At 46.9% G+C, this 25,082-nt stretch overlaps 1 protein-coding gene across 5 annotated transcripts in view; it reads left to right on the top strand.

The window, feature by feature from the left end:
* The window catches only part of POLQ (DNA polymerase theta), a 97,239-nt gene extending 73,921 nt beyond the window's left edge, over positions 1-23,318 (top strand). For 3 of the 5 annotated variants that reach the window (XM_090057270.1, XM_090057260.1, XM_090057306.1), the window contains 6 exons: positions 303-487; positions 1,411-1,522; positions 3,027-3,151; positions 6,584-6,737; positions 9,640-9,755; positions 20,898-23,316. In XM_090057270.1, the coding sequence (XP_089913396.1) occupies positions 303-487; positions 1,411-1,522; positions 3,027-3,151; positions 6,584-6,737; positions 9,640-9,755; positions 20,898-21,011 (806 nt within the window). In that variant the 3' untranslated portion in view covers positions 21,012-23,316. Of the gene's footprint in view, positions 1-302; positions 488-1,410; positions 1,523-3,026; positions 3,152-6,583; positions 6,738-9,639; positions 9,756-20,897 lie in introns of all 5 variants that reach the window. The other 2 variants (XM_090057288.1, XM_090057279.1) reach the window with 2 other exon arrangements.
* The last annotated feature ends 1,764 nt before the right edge of the window (positions 23,319-25,082 follow it).

The following is a 25,082-nucleotide window of genomic DNA, read 5'->3' as shown; positions in this document are numbered from 1 at the left end:
TTTCAGAGCAGAGGAGAAGTGTAGTCTGCTAATCCTGCAAAACCAAGTTTCTCCATTGCCTTTCACTTTGTGCAGCCATTGACACCTGTGTAATCTACCCCCGGTGTGCATAAGTGCGAAATTCCAGTCTGGTCATTCATTACATCCTTTTGTACCTTTTTTACTTGAGTTAAAATGATGACAAAGGTAAAGTGATGAGAATGAAGTCTTGTAGGGGTTCAGGTATGGGACTCTGTCACAATTGCTGCATGGTAACACATGAAAAGTTATTGTTTGGCATTAACTTGGTTGATTGGCTCCAGGTGGTTTAATCTTGGCTGCTGATTATTCCCAACTTGAATTGAGGATCCTTGCTCATTTGTCTGGTGACCGTCGGCTCATTCAGGCCTTGAACAGTGGAGCTGATGTCTTCAAGAGCATTGCGGCCGAATGGAAGATGATTGATCCTGAAGCTGTTAGAGGTGATACCAGGCAGCAAGCGAAGCAGGTGATCTTTGGGAAAAGTTCTTATCTCTATAGGATGCAGCGACTTAATGAGGAGGGAAGGAGGGTATCATCCCAGGGCTGCTGGTTTCCTCAAGAACTATTGCTTTGGGTTGCTAGATAACAAAATTGGCACCTCAGTATGTTATCTACCTAATCCAGGAAGTAAATAGTGCTGTAAAGTGCCCTGTGTCTCTCTCTAGGAAGAATACTTTTTAAGTATCTTGCTGGGGTATGGGAATTCTATTGATGAGCTTAAGTTAAATAGCTGGCGATCCTGGAAGATTTCTTTAGTGACCCTTGTTGTGAAGTTACTGGGAGAATGAGGAAAGGAAGATTTTTTTTTCTTTTTTCCACCCCCAAATGCATAAGATATTTAAATGCAAGACCCTAGAAGGGGTGGGCCAGTAGCCTGGTTTGTACAGTAAATCTCATTTTCCTCAAATTCAGCTTCAAAGTGTCGTCCTTAAAGTATGTGATAAATTTCATAGTTCCACAAGGGCGAAGTTACATTACCTTTTGAGCAGCAAGCTCCAGATTGAGGGCATTTTTATATGTGTTCCTGATGCAGCACCAGGCACTTTTGATTAGTGAGCCACACTAATTAAAAGTGCCCAGCGCTGCATTGGGAGTGCGTGTATCAGCGGCACAGTGTGCATCAGTACTGAGAAAATGGTGTCAGTGCACTTAAAAGTGCACCACTGTCATTTTCTCAGCAGTGATGTGTGCTGTGCCATTGATACACATGGTGCATGAGGCTGCCAGCACGCATCAGTTTACTTACTCTAGCAGACTTGATTAATCAAGTCTGCTCTGACACACTGGATTACATGTGTAAGTGCCCTGAAGTCCTAATACAACATTGTTATTTGCTGTCTTTGAATCATTCACTATGTGATTGTGATTCTGCTGTCTTTCCTCTGGTAGATCTGCTATGGAATCATCTATGGAATAGGAGCTAAATCTTTAGGAGAGCAGATGGGTGTTGAGGAAAATGATGCTGCTAGCTACATTGACTCCTTCAAATCTAGATACAAAGGTAAGGGCTCAAGTGTTTGCAGCACCACTTTTCTTCCCCTAATATGGGATTGGTTTGATTCCTAACTCCTTTAGTGTGTTGAGGAGGGGAGAACCTTTTCAAAGTCCTATACGTACGTATACTAATGGAGTTTCTGCTTTTGCTTGTGTTTATATGTTACTGCTTTGTTTCTCTGCAAACCATTGTTAAATGCTGCATTGCTTTAATAATTGTGTTACTTTGGCTACTCGTTAGTCAGCACAATTCATTTTTAAGTTCCCGACGTAGAAAAATTACTGTTTCTTATTCAGATATATAGCTGTAAAAGATGCATAATGATTTTACACAGGAGGACTTGTTGTTTTTAAAAACAGCCATTGTTGAACAATCTTTTCTGCTCTCCCTCAACCTTTCATTGCATCTTAAAAGGGCTGGTAGCCCTGCCACTCTTATTTAACGGCTCCCACACACTTTGTATTAAGACATCATACTTTTAAGGAGCAGCTTAACTTTCCCTTTGAAAAACTGCCTAAACAGAGTTGCAATCAGGAAATGAGCAGAGGTCGAGTGGGATGACTCATAGCTAGCTTTGGCAGTAGAGCTTAGATTTGACCTGAAAAATAATGAAGTGAAGATATAGAGCTTCCCTCACTGAATCTGTTCTTAAGGTCACTTCTAATGGCTTCTGGATTGACTCCCATCAGGAGATCCATTAGGATGTGGCCCCAGCTGGCTATAATACAAAGAGAATAGTGTCTTGCTACTTTTCTTCCTACAGCATTGCAATAACACATTTGGCATACTAAATTACATATAAAATTTATGGATTAATGCTATCATGATCTTGAACACTTTTTTTTACTGTAAAAGGTGGTTTTAAAAAATATATATATTTTCAAGTTTTTGCAAACTTAAACTTAAAAATCTTTCAGAAGTCTAAAAACTGGAGGTCCATTTCACATCAGAACTTGATGTGAAAGGATGTCCTCTCAATGCATATAGTTCTTGACTTGGCCTCTTTTTCACCACTCTGTCACGTTTCCTTTTTTCGTTGCAGGACAGTCTGGGATATTAAAATGGACTCTAACACTTTTGTTTCAATTTTATTCCTCTTTCCAGTGCTGCTCTGGGTCTTGACCCCTTGATATACATAATAAATGTGTAATGGTCCTCCCCTGGCCACAGTCAGTATTGGTGTAATACTAGCTTCCTACCTACCTCTTGGATGATATCTGTCCAGTCAACCAAGCCTTCTTTTTCCAGCTGACAAACTCATTCAGCAGAGCTGAAAATAAACCTGAGAAAGTGATTCCTCACTCTCTTCTCTCACAGGAGGCCTGGGAAATGTACAGACTGCAACTTCTCCACGTTGTTAGCTTTCTGATATTTGTGATTTCAAACTAGTGTCCCTGCCTTGGATGGAAACATGGATGGCAGAGTACCTGCTGTGTAGTGTGCAGAGCATGAGAGCAAGACAGGGCGGCATGGAATGGTGGGTCATCTTGTCTTTCGTTTCTTTTCACAGGAATTCAGAAGTTCCTGCGGGAGACGGTGAACAACTGTAGCAGGGATGGTTTTGTGAAGACCATTCTAGGGAGGCGCAGATACCTGCCGGCTATCAGAGACCCCAACCCGTACAGCAAAGCTCATGTATGTTGAGGGCCATTCTTTTTGAACAGTGAAAATTTTCACTTTGCTGAAAGGATCTTTGTGGGTGGTATCTACAGCATCACTCCAATACTTGGCTGGAATAGTTATTTCCTCATTCTAACTGTGACAAGTGTGGAGACTAGTTAGCCATGAACCCTCTGTTTTTCTGTAACATGGCAAAGACAAATGGACGTGTTTTTAGATATGTTAACTGTTGTTCTGAGGTTGAGCTAGGGACGATCTGCTCCAAGGCTGCTGATTATTTGTATTGTGGGAGTGCCTCAATTTTTGCCTGACGCTTTTCAAATACAGGGACATGCACAGGTTTCTGCACCCCAAAAAGCTTTATCAGCCTATTTTTTGAATGCTTTACTTTTTTTTCATCCTGTCATTACTGTGGCTTTATCATGCACATAGCCAGCTGGCTATGAATTTCAGTATTCCACTTAGCACAGTATTCCCCAGGTACTCTCAGTATTAAAGCTTTTTCTTATGCCCTGTATGGGGTACATCTGCTGTGAGGAGGTACACAGTAATTATCATTGTTCTCACCTCCTTTCATAATTCCTATCTTGGAATTGGAATGAGTCATATATCAATATAAAAGCATGTAATTTAAAAAAATGTAGTGATATATTTAACTCTGTGGGAAAAGCAAATCCTACCCAACAGTTTTCATGAATTACGTATCATCAGCATTTGTTTGAAAGAGGACAGTTTAAAACCCAGGTTTTCACTAATTTGAAAGAAAAATAGGACCATGTTTAGGGAAAACTCAGATGAGTAGACAGAACTTTTACTAAATCTGAGATTTCTGTATTGAAGATATTTTTTCAAGGTGACTTTTAGACACACCTGTCACTGTTTCTCTATTTCCCTAATAATGAATTGACTGTAGGAGAGCCATCATCTCACTGAGAAAGCATTATACTTTGCAGTATGATGCTCAGTCTGAACTTGTGGCATTAGGAATGGAGGAAGGGGTAAATTTCATCTTAAATGTGAAGAGAAGCAGGACACTTTCAAAATTGATGTTGTATTTTCTTCTTGTTAGAAAAAAAAGACAATTTGGGCTAAAGTTACCTAAATCTATATTGTTCTCTGATGTGAGTTTGAAACAGTTTCTGTCCAGTCTTTACTTAGGTTAAAATTATATTTAAAACCTATTAAAAATTGATCTTTAGTTTCAGCTTTCCCTAAATTTTCCTTCATATATTTCAGTTATGACAGGATCAAAAACAACCTCTGAAGAGAGCTTTCTTGTCTGAGAAAAGCAGTAGACAGAGCTCTCTTGCATGAAACTGTGAAACTATGAAAAATGCCCCTGCATTGTTGCAAGTTTGGTTTTTGCAGTTTATAATGTCATCTCTGGCAGGATTTTCCACAACAGATCAAATGCCAGTCTGAAAAGTCCAGCATCTGCTTCTGGTAGTATGTGATAGTTTTGGAAGTAGGCACAAATTCCCCATAATGTATCTGGTTTGTTCTGTGATTGTCTTTCACTGGATGAAATCTTGGGACTATTATTAGAGTGCTTCTTTCTAATGGCTGGTGGCTGGTAACCTCGATCAGCCTCAATACTAGTAAATTTTATAGTATCATAATTTCTAGGCTCAGAAGGGACCTGAGCAGATCATCGAGTCCAACCCCCTGCCATGGCAGTAAAGAGTACTAGGGTCAAAGGACCCCTGGCCAGGTGTTCATCCAGCCTCCTCTTAAAGACCCCCAGGGTAGGAGCCAGCACCACTTCTCTTGGAAGTTGGTTCCAGATCCTAGCCGCCCTGACATTGAAGTAGTGTCTCCTGATGTCTAGCCTGAATTTACCCTCCACCAGCTTGTGACAGTTATTGCTGGTCACTCCTGGCAGTGCTTGGGGTAACAGGGACTTCCCCAGTGCCTGCTGGTCCCCTCTGACTAGTTTGTAACAGGCCACAAGATCCCCCCTCAGCCTTCTCTTGTGGAGGCTGAACAGGTTCAGGTCCTGTAGCCTCTCCTCATAGGGCCTGCCCTGCTGCCCTGATCATGCGAGTGGCCCTCCTCTGGACCCTCTCTGTGTTGTCCACATGCCTCTTGAAGTGCGGCACCCAGAACTGGCTGCAGTACTCCAGCTGCGGCCTGACCAGTGCCGCATAGAGGGGGAGGATCACCTCCTTGGACCTGCTCGAGATGCATCTGTGGATGCATGACAAGGTGTGGTTGGCCTTCCTGACTGCCCCCCCACACTGCCGGCCCATATTCATCTTGGATTCAATGATGACTCCAGGATCCTTTTCTGCCTTGGTACTGACAAGAAGGGAGTTCCCCAACCTGTAGGTATGGTGCTGGTTGTTCCTCCCCCAGTGAATCACTTTGCACTTGTTGGTGTTGAATCCCATCCTATTCTCATCCGCCCACCCCTGTAACCTCTCTAGGTCCGATTGCAGCCTATTCCTTCCTTCTAGCATGCCCACATCCCCCCACATCTTAGTGTCGTCAGCAGATTTGAACAGGGTGCTTTTTAGCCCCTCGTCCAAGTCACTGATGAAGATGTTGAACAGTGTGGGCCTGAGGACTGAGCCCTGGGGGATCCCGCTGTCCACATCCCTCCAGGATGAAAATGACCCATCCACCACCACTCTCTGGGTGTGGCCCTCCAGTCAGTTGGCGACCCAATTGACTGCGTGGGTGTCGACACCGCAGTTCCCCAGTTTCTTAATGAGAACGGGGTGAGAGACAGTGTTGAAAGCCTTCCGGAAGTCCAGGAAGACTATGTCCACTGCTCCCCCTGCATCTAAGGATTTGGTGACCTGGTCGTAGAAGGCCACCAGGTTGGTCTGACAGGACCTGCCTCTAATGAACCCGTGTTGGTTGCCCCTAAGCATAATCTCTCCTGCTGGTCCCTTGTGGATGTGTGCCAGGATAATTCTCTCAAAAAGTTTACCCAGGATCGAGGTAAGACTAACTGGCCTATAGTTCCCCAGGTCCTCCTTCCTCCCCTTTTTGAAGATGGGAACCACGTTGGCCCTCTTCCAGTCCTCTGGCACCACACCAGAGCACCACGAGTGCTCGTAAAGCTGGGCCAGGGGTCCTGCAATGACCTCAGCTAGTTCACTCAGCACTCTGGGGTGGAGATCGTCCGGACCAGCTGACTTGAATACATCCAGTCCCTCCAGAAGTTCCCTGACTAGATCCTCACTGACCCTTGGCCTGGGTGTGCTTCCCCTGGGATCTAAAGGGGGCCCAGAGGGGGTTGACTGTTTTAAGCTTATAGAAATTCTTCTCAAGTGTGTAGAGGCAGCCTGTGTTTGTGGAGCATGCCTTGACTTCTTTTCCCCATGGCAGATGCATGAGGCTTAGCTAGAGACACGGATGGCTGTGTGTAGGTGACACTGGGTTTGTTAGTGTGGGGCCTAGAAGTTGTGTACTGACAGCTGGTATCTTTGTGATCCTCAGGCAGAGCGGCAAGCTGTGAATACAACTGTTCAGGGTTCTGCCGCTGATCTTGTCAAAACAGCTACTGTGAACATTCAGAGGCGGCTTGAAGCTTTCCCCTCTACAGTCAAGTCCCATGGACACCTGGAGAACTTGTTTCAGATGGACAGGGCAGGTAGGCTTCCACTCCTTCTTAGGCCAGAGGGCAAAACTTGGAAGTTTGTAAAAGCCATTTAAAACAAAACTCAGCAGGCGGGGTATTTGGGCGAAGAGTGGGGAACAAGCATTTATTTCCTGATACCATACAAGTCCAAAGGAAGATTGTGTGCTCAGCCTGTAAACAAAAATGGTGTGTTTGCAGCAAAAACCCCAATTACCTGTTTGGTTCAAAGGGCATGTAAAAAATGTGAATAATTGAAGTCAAGAAACTTGGAGGCTACCTGTGCTCTATTCTTTGACATTGCTACTGATTTGCTTAGGAAAAGAAAAAAATTAGCAAATGCTTTAGTTCAGCAATTCTTATAGTTTCATAGTTTCATAGTAGCTAGAGTCGGAAGGGACCTAGGTAGATCATCTAGTCCGACCCCCTGCCTTGGCAGGAAAGAGCACCAGGGTCAGATGACCCCGGCAAGGTGCTCATCTAACTTCCTTTTAAAAATCCCCAGGCTAGGAGCCTGCACCACTTCCCCTGGAAGCTGGTTCCAGGCCCTAGCCGCCCTGACTGTGAAGTAGCGCCTCCTAATATCTAATCTAAACTTACCCTCCGCCAGCTTGTGACCGTTATTCCTGGTCACTCCTGGCAGCGCACGGGGGAACAGGGACTCCCCCAATACCTGCTGATCCCCCCTGACCAGTTTGTAAGAGGCCACAAGGTCCCCCCTTAACCTTCTCTTGTGGAGGCTAAACAGGTTCAGGTCCCGTAGCCTCTCCTCATAAGGCCTGCCCTGCTGACCCCTGATCATACGAGTGGCCCTCCTCTGAACTCTTTCCATATCGTCCACGTCCCTCTTGAAGTGTGGCGCCCAGAACTGGACGCAGTACTCCAGCTGCGGCCTGACCAGTGCCGCATAGAGGGGGAGGATCACCTCCCTGGACCTGCTCGAGATGCATCTGTGGATGCATGACAGGGTACGGTTGGCCTTCTTGACTGCCTCCCCACACTGCCGGCCCATGTTCATCGTGGAGTCAATGACGACTCCAAGATCCTTTTCCGTCTCCGTGCTGGCAAGAGGGGAGTTCCCCAACCCTTAGGTTCCCTAAACCTTTTAGACCTGAAGCAACCCTTATGAAAAGTCATCTCTTAGTTTTCATTCAGTTTTTGACTACAGAAGGACAATAGAGCAACCTTTTCTTTTGCAAAGAACTCAGAAAGACCACAACAGATCAGAATGTTTTTAACACCGGATTTGTATTTGAAATCTCTGGGTTTATCTTATGAACCATGTTTGCAAACATAGCAGTGCTCACATTGTGTGGCATTCTATGGCACCCTTGAAAGGATCTGAAGGCACCCAAGGTGCCACAGTAACTTAGTTGAGAATCACTGCTTTAGTTTCAAAGGCAGCAAGAAAATACTGGGTGTGACAGTTAGTTGTTAAAGAATACCGCTTCTGTTGGAATTAAATCTAAAATGCATTTGTAATGGTGTTGTATGAAGCTTTAATCATCATAAATTTGTGTTGGCCACATTACTCATGAATTAGCAAAGCTATAATCAAGTTAAGCAGCTTGTTCTCAGCTGAATGCCATTAAAACCTTTTATAGCATAGCACAAGCCATGCTTTTTGTTAATCTGCCATTTGTTCTAGAAAAGTTACTTTAGGGGGTCTTAGATTTTTATTTGTGTGGTAATTCATATTCTTCCATCCATAGCAGGAGGCTGTCTTAATACTGTACTTCCAATTACAGGTCTCAGAGCAAAGTAATAGCTAATTTTAGAAGCTCTAAAATTTGTCAGGTAGCTTTTTCCTTCATGAAGCCAAGATTTGATATCATCAGTGTCAGGGCTATGAACCAATAGCAAACTTATCAAATGTCTGTGAGGGCCCAGAGGTAGTTTCCAGTTGTACAATGGTCCAAGCACTGCAGTGACTCGAGGAAAGAGTCACTGAGAGAGAATAGTTTTAAATGCTGTCTGAAGTTCAGAGCCTTGAAATGTGAGCAGCAATCCCAGCTAAAACGAGTTTAAGTGGGCAGAAAGCTTTGGAGGTGCTCAATGCAGTGATCTCTCTGCAGTTTATCTAGTGGTTGTCTTTCCCCATCCTCTTCCCCTTCCAGAGGTATGCACTGTGTGAGAAGAGTTTTTTCTGCAGTGGTCTGTTTAGATGTTAGCCTTACTTTTAAAGGTGGAACAAAGCCTTGGATAGCCAACATTTGTAAATGGGATCCCCGCTTCCTCTCTCCTCCCCCTCCCCCTTGTCCCTTTCACTTGCTAATTTCTGAGTATTTTCTTTAAGCAATTAACACAGAGTACACTAAAGGGATTCCACTTCCGTCATGCCCAGCCTGCTGGGATCCAAGTTTGTATCTGTGCCTGTTATTGTGGGCAATGGCAGCTCACGCTTTTCAGAAAAAGTAGCTGCAATTCCAGATTACTGCAGCTGGCTGGCTCGGCAGAAGTTTGCAGGGTTTTTGGAATTAGTCATTTAAAACTATTTGGGAAGAAGAAGAGCAAAACCCCTAATTCATTGCCTGGGAGAATGTATAAACCAGCTTCTCATTAAAACCAACATGATTGTGTTTAAAATTTGCTTGTGGAACAGATGGTCTAAGAGATGTGCTTGTCCCTCTTTGTGTTCTGATTCACATCTAGATAATTTAGGGATAAAGTGTTTGTCTTGGGAAAGCTTTGGATTAACATTCTCCTTTCCTAGCAGCTCTGTGAATATTGATGTATAGCGTAATAATGACTTATATATGTACCTCTTTAGGCAGGGAGATTTTTGTTGTTAAGCTCTGCCAGACATGAATCTTGCTGTATAGCATTATGAATGTGTGTCGATCTTTTTGGTGAAGACATACTCCTGTGCGTAATGGAAGTTAACTTGTCATATTTTTGTACTGTTAAACCTATGTAGGAAGGTTAGAGAGGAGGAGAAACAGAAGGATGTTACACCCCATCACGGGAGGTTTCTTCATCCTCCAACTTCATGATGAGCTCCTCTATGAAGTTGCAGAAGATGATGTAATTCAGGTAAGGGGACATTTGCTTTTCTAGCCAGCCTACTATTACAACATATCAGTTAGGTCTGTTTCTTGGGTCCTCTGTAACAGTGATGCTTAACATAGCTGACCCTATGGCTGGATGCAGCATGTGGTTAGTCTACAGGTGCAACCCTATACAGTCTGACCCTGTACTGGATCTTGTCATGGAACGACCTTGTATGCTGGTGCAATCTGATGCTTAGAGTCATGTCATTTAGCCCATGGGGCTCCTCATCGGTCTGGAAACTTGGCAGTGGAGGAGGGGTGGCTGTATTAAAGGCTGTGGCTCTGGGCTTTGCCAAGCAATTAATGCTGCTGCCACTCCCTCACTGGCAAATTTCCAGACATTTGGGGATCCTCAGGGGCTGGATGACATGGCTCCAAAGGCCAGAGGTTGAACACCACTGCGCTATAATATGAGTAGCTATAGGTTTGTTAAAATGAATTGGGCAGGCATAAAGTCAGGTATATGCTCTTGGATCCTTTTATGTTATGGGTTAAGCTGGGAATCCCACAGCTAAAACTCTAGTTGCCAGGCTCAAGATGGGTTGTCCCTAGTTATAATGCTGTTACCCTCATGTGCCTCCAGCTTCTGCATGGGCTCTGGACAAGTGAAGTAGCTCCTCTCTAACTGCAATGGGTAATTGTGCTCCCATAGCCATCAGTATTGGTTGGGCAGCTTTTTCTTCTTCCTTTTGTGAATTTCTGCCTCATAGAGCCAATTAGGTGTCTGCATCATGGTGTCTTGGGTCACAATTTCATTTCTTGCATGGAAAGGTGGACAGGCTGCATTTGGTACTTGTTTTCTCATTTGTTATTCCTTCCCCCAGTCTTTCTTTTTTTTTTTCCCCAGGATGTTCCACAACAGCTTCCAAAAATGTGCCTGTGCACTCACAAAATAGCTTCCCTGCGGTATACAAACATACAGGCTGTTTGTTTTGTTCGGGCAGGCTATCCCACCTGTGCCTTAAATATTTGTGTTCAGGGCTTCCTTTAGGACAGATTCAATAGGAGGCGCTACTTCACAGTCAGGGCCGCTAGGGCCTGGAACCAGCTTCCAGGGGAAGTGGTTCAGGCTCCTAGCCTGGGGATTTTTAAAAGGAAGTTAGATGAGCACCTTGCCGGGGTCATCTGACCCCGGTGCTCTTTCCTGCCAAGGCAGGGGGTCGGACTAGATGATCTACCTAGGTCCCTTCCGACTCTAGCTACTATGAAACTATGAAATAGCAACTATAACAGTAAGCCATGGCTAAGTAACTGTGCCTGTTATTGAGTATTTCAGTACAGGTCAAAGAAGAGTCCCCATGCTGTGGCTCCATCCCTTCGCTCTGTTTGACTGACACTCCCAGAATAGTGAGCAGTGATCCAGTGCAATGGTGTTCAGTCTTTTGGCCCTGTGGGCAACTTGAATGGTACAGGGTCCATCTGCAGCCTGGATCAGGCCCTGGGGTCCATCACCACCCCCTCTTTTCTCCCACTGAGTACAGGGATTGGGCACCAACCCCTCCTGCCCTCTGTGTGCCAGAATTGGGTCCTGGGGGAGTTGGCACAGTCTCCTCCTGACACTACTCTAGAATTGGGTCCTGGGGGCCTGGCACCACCCCCTACCAACCCTCTGCATGGCAGGCTTGGGGCCCGGTGCCACCTCTGCCACAATCCTGTGGACTGGAATCAAATGCTGGGGCCTGCACTCAGAGCCCGGGGCTCACCATGTGTCTGGAGATTTGGCAGTGGGGGCATGGTGCAACTGCTCCCTCACCACCAAATTTCTGGACCTTTGGGGAGTCCTGCAGGCTGGATGACTTGGTGCCGCAGGCCACATCAGCAGGAGGTTGAGCACTGCTGCTCTTGTGGTCATTAACTTTACAAGTGTGTGTCACTTCCCACCCTTTGTGAGTCAGGTAATAAGGAGATCATGTGTTAACCCTTTGCTCAAGCATCTTTGTGTTGCTGGGATGAGCTGTTTCAAGGCCTCTGGTGACTCATGCTCTTACAGGTGTGTCTCCTGAAGCAGTGGTTCTCCACCAGAAGTCCATGGCCTGTTGCCAGGTGATGGAGGTGTTGTGGGTAGGCTACAAACTCAACTGGCATGTCTCAACATTCCTGCCTTGACATGTAATGTGCTGAAGTGCTTCTCCATGTTCCCTGCCTCCCAAACAGAAAACAGCATAGTTACCTCAGTGCAGTAATGTAGGCAGGCTGATTAGCCCTTTTGATCTAATTAGCCCAGGTAGAAGACAGTCAGATTAGTTGGCTGCTCTGGGAGGTAACATGAACTAGCTGGGGTGTAACTCTGCATGATGTTGTCTTGTGCTGGCAATCTGTTCTGGAGTAAGAGAAGAGGATAGGAAACCTGAGCCAAGTGCTAATGGAGAGGTTCCTGGATCAGGGAGGTGCAAGTGCTATCCTGTCCCCTCCCTTCACTTTGCACAAAGCACCATGTAAAGATTGCACTGGTGGACGTCTTCTCCGTTTGCTGGTTGGAAGCAGTTCATGCACAGCTTCCCTACAGTACTCTGGTTCTTATCAAGCTTAGGGAAATATAAGGGTTCCCTAATCTCATTGGTGTTGGCACATGAAATTTTTACTGCCATTTAGGATTGCCAGTGGCTGATCTCTTCAGAATCTCACAGTGTTTAAACATACAGAAATGAGAAATGCAGTATTTGTAAAATTGAGGTTATATGAAGACTGCACTGATTTAGACGTAACTGTTTCATAATTTTTTGGGTCCTCTATAACAGTGGTGCTTAACATATCTGGTCCCTTGGGCTGGATGAGTCGTGTAGGGCTGGTCTATGAGCTGGATCTCATGCACAGGGCCAGTCCATAGGCTGGACCCAACATGCTGTTGGTCTGCAGGTGTGACCCAATGCTCCAGTCTAGCAGCTCTGTACTGAATCTGGTCATGCAACAACCCCACACACCGGATATGGCCCCACACATTGGTGCTATCTAGTGCATGGAGTCATGTCATCTAGCCTATAGTGCTCCCCACGCGTCTGGAAATTTGGCTTTGAAGGAGCCAAATTTGTTGTGTTAATTGCCATAGTTCTGGGGTCTTCCTAGCAATTAATGCTGCTACTGCTCCCTCGCTTTCAAATTCAGACTTTCGGAGAGCCCCCGGCTGGATGGCATGGCTCTGAGGGCCAGTGGTTGAGCACCATTGCTCTATAACGTGGGTACCTGTAGATCTGAAACAAATTAGGCAATCATAACATTGGGTACATGCTCCTGGGTCCTTTTTATTTTATGAGTTACGCTAGGCTAGGAATTGAAAATATATTATTTAATATATTAAAATCGAGAACATTTTAATTCTAAATCAGTGCAGTCTTCATAACTGCTTGGATGGAGTTTTACCAAATGGGATATCAGTGTATATGGCCAGCTGTGGAAAAGCTCATCCTGACCCCTTTCTGTGCCCCTCATAAAAAATGGTTTGGCTGTGTCCGTCCCTTCTCCATCAGCAGCTGTCATCTCCCTGCCCTTGTTGCTTTTCAGGGTTAACTGTTGAAACTATCTTGCCAGTCTTGTACGTTTGGGTGCAAGCTCCTAACAGGAGGGAGGTGGGGTAGTGGGGAATGCTAGAGCCTTTTATCTTTTTTTTTTTAACTATATTTTTAAGTATAAAATGAGGTTGGGGGAAAAGCAACCTGCATTTCTTCCCAGAACACCAGGGTTTTACCATGAGTCATTCACCCTGCTGATGTGTTTTGATTGTCTCTTGCCTGTTGCAGAGGGCCCATTCTCCCCAAGACTGACATGGATGGCTTCCAGATTCATCCTGAAGGGGACTAAAGTCCTCATTTGAATAGCCAGTCTTCTGCTGCTTTTGAATGTGGTGGGGCTTTTTATGACTCTTTCATTATTAATGCATTCCTGAACAGATGTGCAACTTAAAGAGCATCCTAAGCTTTCATATTTGTCTTCTGTAACATGGTCCAGGTGTGTGTCCAGCCAGCAGATTTCTTGAGCTGCCATTTTGAATTCTCTCATTATTTATACAAGGCAGTTTTGCCTCGATTCAGCCTGGCATTTTTTATCTTGGGTTTAGCTCACTGATGTTACTAAATCTGTTTCCAACAAAAAAAAATGATCCAACTTTCATCTTCCTCTTGTAACATGTCACAAAGAAGGCTGACAGCAGACTGGGCTGCATTAGTAGGAGTGTTGCCAGTAGATTAAGGGACGTGATTATTCCCCTCTGGCACTGATGAGGCAACATCTAGAAGACTGTGTCCAGTTTTGGGCCTCCTGCTACAAAAAGGATGTGGACAAACTGGAAAAAGTCTAGTAGAAGGCAGTGAAAATGGTTAGGGGGCTGGGGCACATGACTTATGAGCAGGGATCTGGATTTTCTGTTCGCAACAGAAAAATGTGGTAAAATGCAGATTTTCTCCTTTAAAGGAGAAAAATGCAGGCTAAGATGGGTTTCCCCTTTCAGGCTGGCAGAGTTCCAGCCTGCAAGGGGCTGCTGAGGGAGGGCGATTGGGCAGGGTGTGCCATGTGCATGTGCATACGTATGCATGCACTCGGTCACCAGGCAGCCTGGAGAGCAGCTCCTGCGGGTAAGTCGGGGGTGGGGGGCGTGGAGAATTGAGACCCTCACAGTGAGGGAGGGATGGAGGTGGGCAAGGCTGGGGCTGCTGCCCAATCTGGGTGGTGTGTGGGGCTTGGGGCCAGGAGCCAGAATGTGTGGTTTCAGGGCCAGGCAGTGAGTGGGGCAGGGCCATGAGCAGCTTCTCCAGGGAGTGGGGAGAGCTGGCTCTCTGCTGCTGCTGCATGCAATCCTGGGGTGGGGGGGGTGGCATGAAGGGCATGTGCTCCCCAGATTTGTGCATGGGCTGGGGGCAGGGCTTCCCGCCCTGCTGCCCTCCCCCTGGGGCCTCCACAATCCAGCAAGCAGAATCTGGTGCAGTAGGGCAGAGTGGGTTTGGGCAGCTTGAAGCTGCCTCCATGAGCCCTGCGCTGCCATGGGGAGGCATCCCCTGCCCACCCAGCAGCAGCAGGAGGCACAATCCCACTGTTCCACCCCTGCTGCTGCCAGGCAGGCAGGGGGTACCTCGCCATGGCAGGATCAAGCTTCTCTGCCCTGCTGTGCCCGGTCCTTCCCACTGAGCTGTGGAGGCCCCCGGACAACAGGCTGTACTCTGGCCGTGCCTCCCAAGGGGGAGGTTTCCGTGCTCTGCTTCCCACTGGGTGCACAGAAGCCATGGCTTCCTGTGGGTAGCAGCTGGGGTTCAGGTGCGGGGGCTGGGGGCCTGGGTCCCTGACCTTGTAGCCTGGCAGCTGGGGGCCCCCTCCAGCAGGGGTGGGGAGATGGGGGGCTGTGGGTGGGGATTGAGAGACACCAACAGGGCCTAGAAGGGCTGTGGATAGGGAACGATGGACATTGGCAGGGCTGGGGGCTGTGGCTTGTGAGTGAGGGGCAATGGCAGGGGCAGAGCACTGGCACATCAGGGCTGCTCAGCGCCACGAAACAGTTGCAGGGGGGTGGACAGCTGCAACTGTCTTGGTGAATGAGGGGGGCAGGAAGAGCTCTGATTTTCCATGATAAAAACCCCAAATCAAACGCTTTCTCTGTGGTCAGTAGGTAACTAGTGCAGGGTCACCAAGCTAACAACCCCCAGCCGTGGTAATTTTGATAGAGTAAGTTGGGTCTGGAATGTCTGAGAGATTCATGGGATCTTGTCTCTATACACCATTAACCCGTTAACGAGCTTTGGATTTTGAGCACGCGGACCTTGGTCAGTTTAGCGCCCCGGCAAACAGTCACCACTAAAATTCCTTTACCTTTTTATTAAGACACAGAAAAAGGAAGGAACCAGATACAGAATTTGAAATATTAAGGCATTTTAACATTCCTTCCGTCTTTTGCTGCTGCTGTTGCTTCTTGTCCCGTCGCTATGTTCAAATTTGAGTCCAAAAACTGTCATACTGTTGCTCAGTCGTTGTTGATGCAGGTTTCCCAAAGTGGGCAGGCCACTAGGTTTTCTATAGTCTGAAAGCTTCCTCCACATTCACACATGGTGTTTGTGTCATTAGAGTATCCCCAGAGTTGCATGTTCTCTTTAGTTTTATTGACCCCTGCTCAGAGCCAGTTCAGGCTTCTCCATGTTGGTCATTCAATCTCTGAGTCTATAGGGAGCTTTGATATTTATCCTACCTCCTCCTGGGTCATCTTTAATCATGACTGCCACATTTGTATTTGTGTGGCTATTGGTGTTTTAACCGGTGGCTGTGCTGTAGGGAGAAAACTTTTCCATGATTTTATTCTACTGGGAGCTACAATGTGGCCATGTAATGGGTCCCTTTTGTCTTTGTTTTTGATCTTCTGGGTGCATTCTGTTTTGCCTTGCTACTTCTCTCCTGATGTCTGGTGGGGAGATTCCAATGAATAAGTGAGACTATTGACATTTGTTAGTTTATGGCATCCAGTAATGCACCTACAACTTTTGTTCAGCACCGTGTCTAGCTTCTTTGTGCGTGCTGATCTTTCTCAAACCCGGAACATGTATTCAGCTGCCAAATAACAGAGTGCAAGCATGGTAGTTGGTAATGTTGGATTGCCACCCATTTGCAGTTGACGAGCTTTTTCAATATGTTGTTCCAGAAATTAACTGTGCGCTTTGTCTTTTCTACGTGAGCTTTATACAAAGGTGTGCGGTCTAGTGTCACTCCGAAGTAGAAAGGATTTAGGCAGTGGGCAAGAGCTGTTCCATTCCAGGTTAGGTTAAGTTGCCTACTGGTATCTCAGGGCATTTTTGCATGTGGTCTGGTGGTGGTGGGGGAGAGTTAATTAGAGTGGCTCTGAGAGCCATTCTAATTAAAGCTCCCAGAGTGTCTCATGTATCAGCTTCCCCCTACTTCAAAACGGCAGCAGGGACACTTTACCTAAAGCTTGTCAAATGAGTTAAGCCCCCTCCCCGCCCTTGCCATTTTGAAGTACGGAGACGCTGATGCACTAGATGCGGAAGCTAGCTGGATCGTACTAATTAGCACGCTCCAGCAGACTCAATTAATCAAGTCTGCTTCAACACACTAATTACAGCACCCAGCCAGAGCAGCCTCCCAGCACATTGGCAGGCACCCTCAGTTCCAAAGGTGGAAAAGACTAGACTGGTTTCCACATCTCTGTGCCCCCACAAAACGCTGCCTCACCCTTCCAATGAACTCCTTTTTATAACGTCCTTTAATAAAGTGTATATAGTTGGTATTAGTTACCATTCATGTTGTATGTAGCTTTATTTTAATAAGATATTTCAGTTTAGAGCTTAATTAAGTTCTTGGATTGATAACGCATCAGTGGCTTCCGTGGACCTAATCCCTTGATTAAGGCTGCAGAAGCCATTAAAAAAACAGTTAACTCAGTGGATGCTGAGTGTCGCCATCTCAGTGTATGGACAAGTGTTCACCCCAAAGAGACAGAGAATGTCTGCAGCAACTGCAGCTGGATGCAGCATGCCAGCATCTAATAGCTAGCATGAATTGCCGGTCTCAAGGTTAGTATTCAGTTTCTACAAACCCATTTTTTGCAGCAATTCTGCCATTTTTTGCAGAGCCCACCCAAATTCACATCTTTCACAAAAATCTCACAAATTCAGTAGGTCCCTAACAGTAAGACACAAGTGGTCATTGGAAAATTTAACAGCCATAGCGTCAGCTGGGGATACAATGCAACCAACAAAGATGGGGAACGGATTGAAGCATGGCCAGAGGCACAACATTTGAGCCTCATCCACCATCTCCCTGGCTTGGTCTGGGCAGGTCATGTATCAGAATGAGGACAGTGGAGGCCCAGTAATGTAACAAGGGTCCTAGGAGACTGGGAATGGTGACCAAGATGTTAGAGCTTGTGCCTTTCTCCTGATCTTGGTTTCAAACCAGTAACCACAAAAAAGATGAAGTATGGAACATGAGGGCAGAGGAAATGGTTATGGTTACACCAGTTGAAAAGGGACTTACTGCAGTCTGGCTGAATCTTCTGCAACTCTTTGCAACTTCCCTAGACCTGTTTGTGAAGCACCTATGGATGCACGACAAGGTGCGATTGGCTCTCCCAACTGCTTCATCACATTGGCGACTCATGTTCATCCTGGAGTCAGCAGTGACTCCAAGATCTTTTTCTGCCTCAGTGGAGTTGAGAAGGTCCACCTCTATCAGTCCTTCTCCATTATCTCTTCCCTCCCCACTCCAAGCTGGAGAAAGATAGCTTTTTCATTCTTTCCTCATATAGGAGCCCTTCTATAGCGCTGGTCACCCTTCTCTGTACATGAGATGCTGGGTCATAGATTGGGAGGGGTGGGGGAAGATTTATTGACTACTGGCTGGATCCTAGCTGTCTGAGGTATGTGGGAGGCACCCTGAATCAAGGAAATGCTGGCAGTTTGAGGGAATCCCAGGGCTTCTCTGCTGTTTGTTTCCCCTGGAAGGGCAGGGCTCAGAGTCACAGGGGACAGCATAGGTGTCACCAGGCCATCTGAGTCTGCTATTTACATAAATATAAATACTTCCCTAATGATGATATTTCTGTGTGGAAGTGATTACCATGGTTGTCACCGGAATGATATGTGCAATGGTGAACAGGGGAAGGTGCTCATCAGAAAATGTCTCTATTTAAATTATTTGGTAGCCGTGTTGGTCTGAGACAAAAAGAAATGCAAAACTCTAAAACTCTTGGTTCAGAGATGTTACCTTTTACTAGGCCAACTAAAAAAAAAATTGCAGTGTAGCCCACAGAGGGGAAAAGGTTTTGAGGCATCCTGGGCAGGGCACATGCTGGGAACACTTTGTCTTCCAAGACAGGGGGTCTGTTGCAATGCCTGCCTCTGCAGAAACACAGATCCCTTGGGTTAAACACCCTGGCTGCTTCTGTATAGGAATAACAGGGCTGCATTCCTCCTGCCATCTGCCTGCCAGGGCAGAGAAATACCTATTGCTACTACATCGACAAAAGCGCCAACGTTTGGAAGTGTTTGTAGCTACCTGGGGTTTAGGGTCACGGACATTGCCGATGAGGAACAATCTGCTCCTTCACCTGGGGGCCAAGCAGGATTAATTCGTTTGGGTGGTTTCCCTCTGACAACAAACATTTTAAACTCCCCAAACAATGGAGCTTCACTCTCTGGCTCTTCAGAGAATGGAGAGAGCATCCACACTGACATTCAGGGTCGATGCCAAGGGTTGTCCACAGCCAGGAGAACAAATAGCCCCAGGAGCAGGCCCAGCCTGTCTGCAGCTTACCTGGTGGCTGCTGAACGTTGTGTTAGGCTCTGCGCAACATGGAAGTTTCTGGGAATCAGTCTGAACACTCAACTCTCCTGCTGTGCTTGGGCAGTTGAAACAGGAAGTGCAGGACAGGCAGGGATTTGTGGGGTTGCTGCTGGTTTGCAGCCTCCAGTGCTAAGATGAGCTGTGAACCCACCATGCGGACAGCTGGGCTAGGAAGGCAGTCTTGGGCCCTGATGCACACAGCTTCTGTGCAGTTTTCCAGGTATGTGCTTGAGAGGGTAGCTCAGGATAACCTGACATGGCTCTCTGCTGTATTCATCTGTGTTCCTGTTCTGCTTCCTGATTTCAGCTGCCCACTCCTGGTCACAGCCCAGCACTCATTCCAGTCCCCCACTGAGGTTCCCATTACATACACACAGGCCCCTACCATGTGTAGCCAATTCATCACATCTTAAATTGTGACCAGGCCGCACATTCAGTCAGTGAATGGCGTGGTAAAAGGAGGAATAAGCTACAAAGTGATTCCACAAAAAAGATATGTTAACTTTGTGGCTGGTTCCTATCACATCATTCATTGAACACATGGCCAGGGGCAACCCTGGGGCTGGGAGCCCTGTCATCTGCCCAGAGCTTTCAATTGGGGAGTGGGGGGGTGTACAATCTGCCCCTCAGCCTAGGAGCCGGCAGCTGACAGGCCTCCGGCCATGGGGGCAAACCATGGTAGCTGAGAGGACTCCCAGCTGTGGGGACATATGGTGCAATAAGGCAGGACAGGATCTGATGTGCAAACCCACAATTGGGCTTCGTGCCATGCACATGTGGTCTCCAGATGTGCAGATAAAGGCACAATGGGATCTGATATGCAGTCCACAATCACGTGGTGTGGCAGGAAGCGTGATTGTGGATTCCATATTGGATCCCATTGTGCCTTTGCTTACACATCTGGAGAGACCCACACACTCAGGTGTTCTGCATGCTGCCTCCCTTGTCCTTTTGCTGGGCTGTCTACACTGACACCGTTTGCTGCAACCCAGAGTGTCTTTCTCTGCTGCAGACCATTTTCTGTTGCCTCAGTTCCGTGATTCCACATTTCGGATGTTGGTGTGAGAGAGAGGGTGTAGGGCATTGGTCTGAAATGGGCAAAGGCTCAAAAGGGGGGAGCTGAGTCAGGTGTGCCGGGATGAAGATGAGGGTGCCTATACCAGAGGACCTGGGAACTTCAGGAAGTGCTGTGCCTGGTTCTGCTTTTCAGAATCAAAAGCTGGCAGCCCCTGATGACTGGAGTATGCCATGTGCCAGAACGGCTCTTTCAGCATGTTGAAAGCCCATGTGATTACATCGCTGTTAGGAGACTATGGGGAAAATGCTTTTGTTTTCCCAGGGGCCAGTGTTGGTTTCCCAGAGTACCTTCTTGAGCCAATGCTAAGGAGGAGCTCCACTCCTCACCTCTGAACTTTCTTTGCTTTGTGGGCCTTTGTATCTTGCCTCTGTTGTATTATTTTCAGAATGGGCTCTGAGGAGTACCGAGGCTTTTGCAGCTGTGTGAGAGGAGATCCTGTGGGATTAGAAAGCGTTTAATTGAGTGAGATCTGTGCAGTGCTGATGCTGAGGCAGCTCATTAAATGATTTGCTTCGGTTTCTCCCTTTGGCCTGCTTTGGAGAATGTCTGGATGAGCTGGTTTCTGACTGCAGCAGGGAGACAAGTCTCCCGGGGAAATTGTCTCCTTCGCAAACCTCTCCTTTTGTCCCTCTGGGTTCATAAGACCCCCTTCAAGTAGAGAATCAGTCCAAATACATGCTCCAAATCAAAATTGGGACTGTGGAAGTGGGTGTCTGGGGTACATAGGTCTGAGCCCCTTGTTAAAGCACTGATGCTCCCAACCGTGTTTCCTTGTAGGTAGCTCAGATTGTCAAGCATGAGATGGAGAACGCCATGAAGCTTTCAGTGAAACTGAACGTTAAAGTGAGGATCGGGCCCAGCTGGGGAGACCTTCAGGACCTGGAGCTGTAGGTGCGAAATGAACCCCCAGCTTGCAACAGCACTGCAACCCCACAGGCATGGCAGGCCAAACGCAGCTTGACCGTGGGCAGGGACTGAATTTGAAGCATGCTTACTGCTGGATCCAGCTGTTGGAGAAACTGGAGTTGGGGAGCCCTCTTATGAATTCACACAGGCAAAACTTCGAGAGAAGGCACTCAGTGCGGCGGGAAACATTTCAAGGTGTAAAAATATTAATGGCTGTAAGTGTAAAATTGAATGGAATTCATGTTAAAATATGTTCACTGATATAATTTATAGAAAACAATGAATTTGCTGCATCCAAATCCAGATGAACTTTTTTTAACAAAACAAAGCACGAGCATCACTCAGGGAGAGGCTGTGTGGAACTGTGCACAGGGCAAAAAAATAGCACGTTATTGTGTTTGTATTTAGGATCAGACTTACTGCTTAGCCACTGTGCTGGGCCCTGCTGGGGGCTTTTTACAATGCAAATTGGAGCTATTAAAGTGTGCAACAGTTTTACAAATGTCTGCGTAATAGGCTGAGTGGTTTTTCCCATGTGATGCGTGTCAGCTGGAAGAGAGACCTCTCCTTACTAGAGGTGACATTGGCCTGCGAAGGGTTTAATATCTGATACAAAGGTCTGGGGCAGCAGTTCTCTGTTCCCTGCTGTCTCGATCAGGATCATCTTAAAATTGACCCTGATGATCATATTGTTTGGGTTCTAACTGCAAAACCTCTTTAAAAATAAAAGCCTGGACTAGGACGACCAATTAAAAAACCCCCAAACCCAAACCCTACCTCCCTGGTTAAAATCTAGAGCTGCTTCAGCATCTCCATTTTGTGGTCCAATGTACTGCTGATGTTTCATGTAACCAGTGGGGGCTTCATGCTCTTAATTATTCCTCTTTCAGATACCGGCTTTTCTCATGTTTCAGTGTGGTTGCTGCTGGTCAGTCTGGGTTGAAAGTTGCTCTGTTTTCCTCCCTTTCACTGTGGTTGTGCTCTTGTCTCAGTGCCTCTTACCTGACCATCATACAAAGGTAGAACATTGTGGGTTTTTTGAGGAACACAGGAAGTGCAGCCTGGCACAGGCCTGAACGTCCATCCAAGCTGCGTCCTGTCTCCAACAGCCACCATTGCTAGATGCTTCAGAAAGAGACCAAAAAAACTCCATAGCAGGCAGACTTGGCTTCATCACATTCAGGTCACGTCCTCACCCGTTACACATAGAGACTTGGTGCAAGACCAAAGGTTTAACTCACTTTTGAGATTATTAGCATTAAATTGGCATATTGATTTTCAGGTGAAAGGTCGAGTCCTGAATTTTCCACCTTTTCATTGACGGTCCCCTTGTGTATCACATGACAGGCAGAACAGAGTCTCCTGATCTGCTCTGTTAACTTTTAATCAACTCTCCCCTCATTCATCTCCTTTCCCAGGTGACACATCCCGCCTTTTCACTTTCCTCCTGACAATGTTTCAAAGCGCCTTATTGTTTTCTGCCCTCATTCTCGAAATCCCTTCCTATCCTTTGTCAGAAGGGCCTGCCTGATGCTCTCTTCGTAGCCTGCGCTGAGATGGAGTGCGATGCAGTTGGTGCCTTTTGAGAGAGGCCCGGCAGCGTGCAACAGCTTGTTAGTGAAAATGATGCTTTCCCTATGGCTGTTGCCTTGCTGATGGGGTCACATGAACTGAATCTTCATGAATGCGATGAGTTAAAAACTGTAAATGCAGTCGGTGTGCTGTAGGGTCAGGTCTCTGGGCATGTGTCTTCCATGCCTCTTTGGTGTGCTGGGAGCAAGACACGGCGCGGATTCAAACTCTAAGTAATAATCACCTTTGTTCCACGTCCCAGCTTAGACCTGACCAGTCATGAAAGACAGGCCACCTTCACATTTCTCCTCCTTTGTCCAGGTCCTCACCTCACCATCGGAGCTGTGTCATGGTTCCCTCTGTGTTATTTTATTCTGTGCCTGTCACTGTGGTATCTGACACTGCTTGTACACTTCACTATGTCCGTCTGCCAGTGGAGTGTTGTTAATTTTCTCTGCTCTGAGCTTTTGAAACTCCTTAGTATTAAGAGATCAGAGCTTTGGGGGTGTGCGCGAGAGTCACTGAACACAGGAGCCAGTCTGCATTTGCTACTGAGTCATCACAGCCTAACGAGGTCCTTGTGCCCGAGTCTCCTGCAGGGACACACCTGTGCCGGTGTCACGCCTCTGCAGGGTTACTGTAATTAGTTACTCACTCTCTGATATATTTTTGTATTTTCCTCCTGAGTTCTGTTTTTAGAAATGGTGAGAGGCTGGATCTCCAACTTGTTCTCGGCGAGGCCTGCTTGTGAGGAATGCTAATGAATAAAATGATTGACACAGAGCTAAACTTATTGTGATAAACAAACTCAGCGGATTCATTATCATTAAGCAATAATTTAGAGCAAATGAGAAGATGAAGGTGGCCGCTGGTCTGCGAGCGAGGGGGCTGCTGCATTTGAGTCATAAGATTTGAATCGGCACTGCTTGTGAGCCATCGCCTGGCTGATGCTATTTTTTCTCCTTAACTCGGGTTAGGTTTTCTTTAAACATTAACAAGACCAAGCAGGGAATCAGGCAGGCAGGGGAGGTGGGCATTGCTTTGGCTGCTTGCTGGAACAGGTTTTGGGTGAAGAGAAGAATCCTCCAGAGACGAGAAAAGGAACTTGATGAAGAGAGGAGCAGTGTACGGTGCTGGTCTGCCCCTCTGGACGGGGAATCTCTTAATCTCCTGCCCTTGACAGTCTGTTTCCGGAGGTGGGCCTGAATCTGTAGGTGTTTGTTCTTCACTGTAAACTAGCGTCTACTGTAAATTACCTGGTAGGTCTCCCGGGGAGAGCTGCCTGGGGGTGGGAGCAGGGGGGAGTGATTCTGTTCCCCACTGCTATGGTGGGGCCAAGCAGCTGTTTAGCTGGGAGTTGGTTTTGCTGCTTTTGGTTCCTGGTACCTGGCAGCCAGTGACTGGGTTCCCACTGCACAGGCTGATGAGATGCCTCCCTCCATACCTGCCAGCAGGAGGCCTCCGCATTACTCTGGAGTTTTGTCCTCTTTTTTCCTGTTTTTTCTCTCTCATCTGACAACATTGCATGCCACAGCTCCAGCTGGTGGGTTCCCTCATCCCTGGCCTTACAGAAGCAAACAGTGGGTGAATGAGAAGAGAAAGAAAGGGGGTCTCGGGGTTGTGCCTTGTTGCAGCAGTGCCTTTGCTCACTGTGCTCCAGCAGTCACAGAGTTGCCTTAGCAGCCAGTTCTTGTCTGGGGAGAAGATGAGCAGCTAACAGTGGCCAAAGAACAGGTAAGGGACTGTTTCAAAAAGCTGGATGTGCACTAGTTCATGGGGCTAAACAGGATGCCCCTGCGGGTGCTGAGGGAGTTAACCAGTGCGATTTGCAGAGCTGTTGGCCATTATCTTTGAAAACTCATGGTAATTGGGGAGGTCCTGGATGATTGGAAAAGGGCAAATATAGTGGCCATCTTTAAGAAATGGAAGGAGGAGGATCCAGGGAACTATAGACCAATCAACCTCACCTCAGTCCCTGGAAAAATCATGGAGCAGATCCTCAAGGAATCCATTTCTAAGCCTGGTGCAGTAGTCTGGGAGCTGAACTTCCCTGTGAAGACTGAGGTGAAAAAGGCATTGAGCACTTCAGCCTTTTCTGCATCCTCTTGTCACTAGGTTGCCTCCCCCATTCAGTAAGGGACCCACAGTTTCCCTGATTCTCCTCTTGCTGCCGACATACTTGTAGAAACCCTTATTACCCTTCGTGTTCCTTGCTAGCTGAACTCCAGTTGTACTTCGGCCTTCCTAATTTCATCCCTGCATGCCCAAGCAATGCTCTTATACTCCTGCCTAGGTGTTTGTCCAAGTTTCCACTGATTATACACTTCCTTTTTGTGATTTAATTTACTGAAGAGTTTCCTGCTAAGCCAAGCTGGTCTTTTGCCATACTTGCTGGTCTTCCTGCACATCGGGATGGTTTGTTCCTGCACTCTCAGTGAGGCTTCTTTGAAGTACAGCCAGCTCTCCTGGACTCCTCTCCCCCTC

Source organism: Crocodylus siamensis, chromosome 1 (genome assembly GCF_052110815.1).
Source record: "Crocodylus siamensis isolate JL-2025a chromosome 1, ASM5211081v1, whole genome shotgun sequence".
Classification (NCBI taxonomy): Eukaryota; Metazoa; Chordata; order Crocodylia; family Crocodylidae; genus Crocodylus; species Crocodylus siamensis.
The sequence above is the reverse complement of the archived record's forward strand: the minus strand, read 5'-3'. Positions and strand labels throughout refer to the sequence as shown.